The 549-nt window shown below is 38.8% G+C and overlaps 1 protein-coding gene across 1 annotated transcript in view; it reads left to right on the top strand.

Moving 5' to 3' along the window:
• The window catches only part of LMOD2 (leiomodin 2), a 10,218-nt gene extending 9,890 nt beyond the window's left edge, over window positions 1-328 (top strand). The window contains exon 3 of the mRNA XM_042781777.1: window positions 302-328. Within this exon, the coding sequence (XP_042637711.1) occupies window positions 302-328 (27 nt within the window). The remainder of the gene's footprint in view (window positions 1-301) is intronic.
• The last annotated feature ends 221 nt before the right edge of the window (window positions 329-549 follow it).

Genomic DNA, 549 nt, shown 5'->3' with positions numbered 1-549 from the left:
AGTCAAGTGCCTTAGCCACTACGCTACCAGAGCTCCAACATATAATAAACCCTAATTTCCTTAATAAGAAAATCAGGCCTTATCATCTCTTTCCAAAAGGATTAGTCCTTTTCCGAAGTTTTACCACAGAGTTGCAAATGATTTTAAAACCCTCTTCATAATGTGAAATGTGGATGTCATGCAACAAAAATTAAGCTGTGTCGGAGTTGTTGTGGTTGCCCCAACTCAGGGTTCACCTACAGGTATTTTTCATCTTATCGTTTGTGTTGTTTCATTGAAAGCAAATGCCCTGTTTTTGTAGGTGGACGTCCCAGAAGCTCTCCGATGAGCACACGATCTGTAGAAGAGGATGCGCAATTGTTCAGTGGCATCAAACAAAATGCCTGTGAGAAGTTTCTAAACGACCTTCGATTTGAAATGTTCCCTGGCTTGACAAAGTAGCCTCACCCATTAATTCCAAAGAGAATTTAAAGAAACAAGCAGCATGCTTCTTTTGTAAATATGAAAATAAACTTCTTTTTTATGTCATGAGACTTACATTGGCAAGAA

This window comes from Orycteropus afer, unplaced genomic scaffold, assembly GCF_000298275.1.
Source record: "Orycteropus afer afer isolate SDZICR_OR568_19922 unplaced genomic scaffold, OryAfe1.0 scaffold00170, whole genome shotgun sequence".
In the NCBI taxonomy this organism is placed as follows: Eukaryota; Metazoa; Chordata; class Mammalia; order Tubulidentata; family Orycteropodidae; genus Orycteropus; species Orycteropus afer.
Note: the sequence above shows the minus strand (reverse complement) of the source record. Positions and strands in the feature narration are given on the sequence as shown.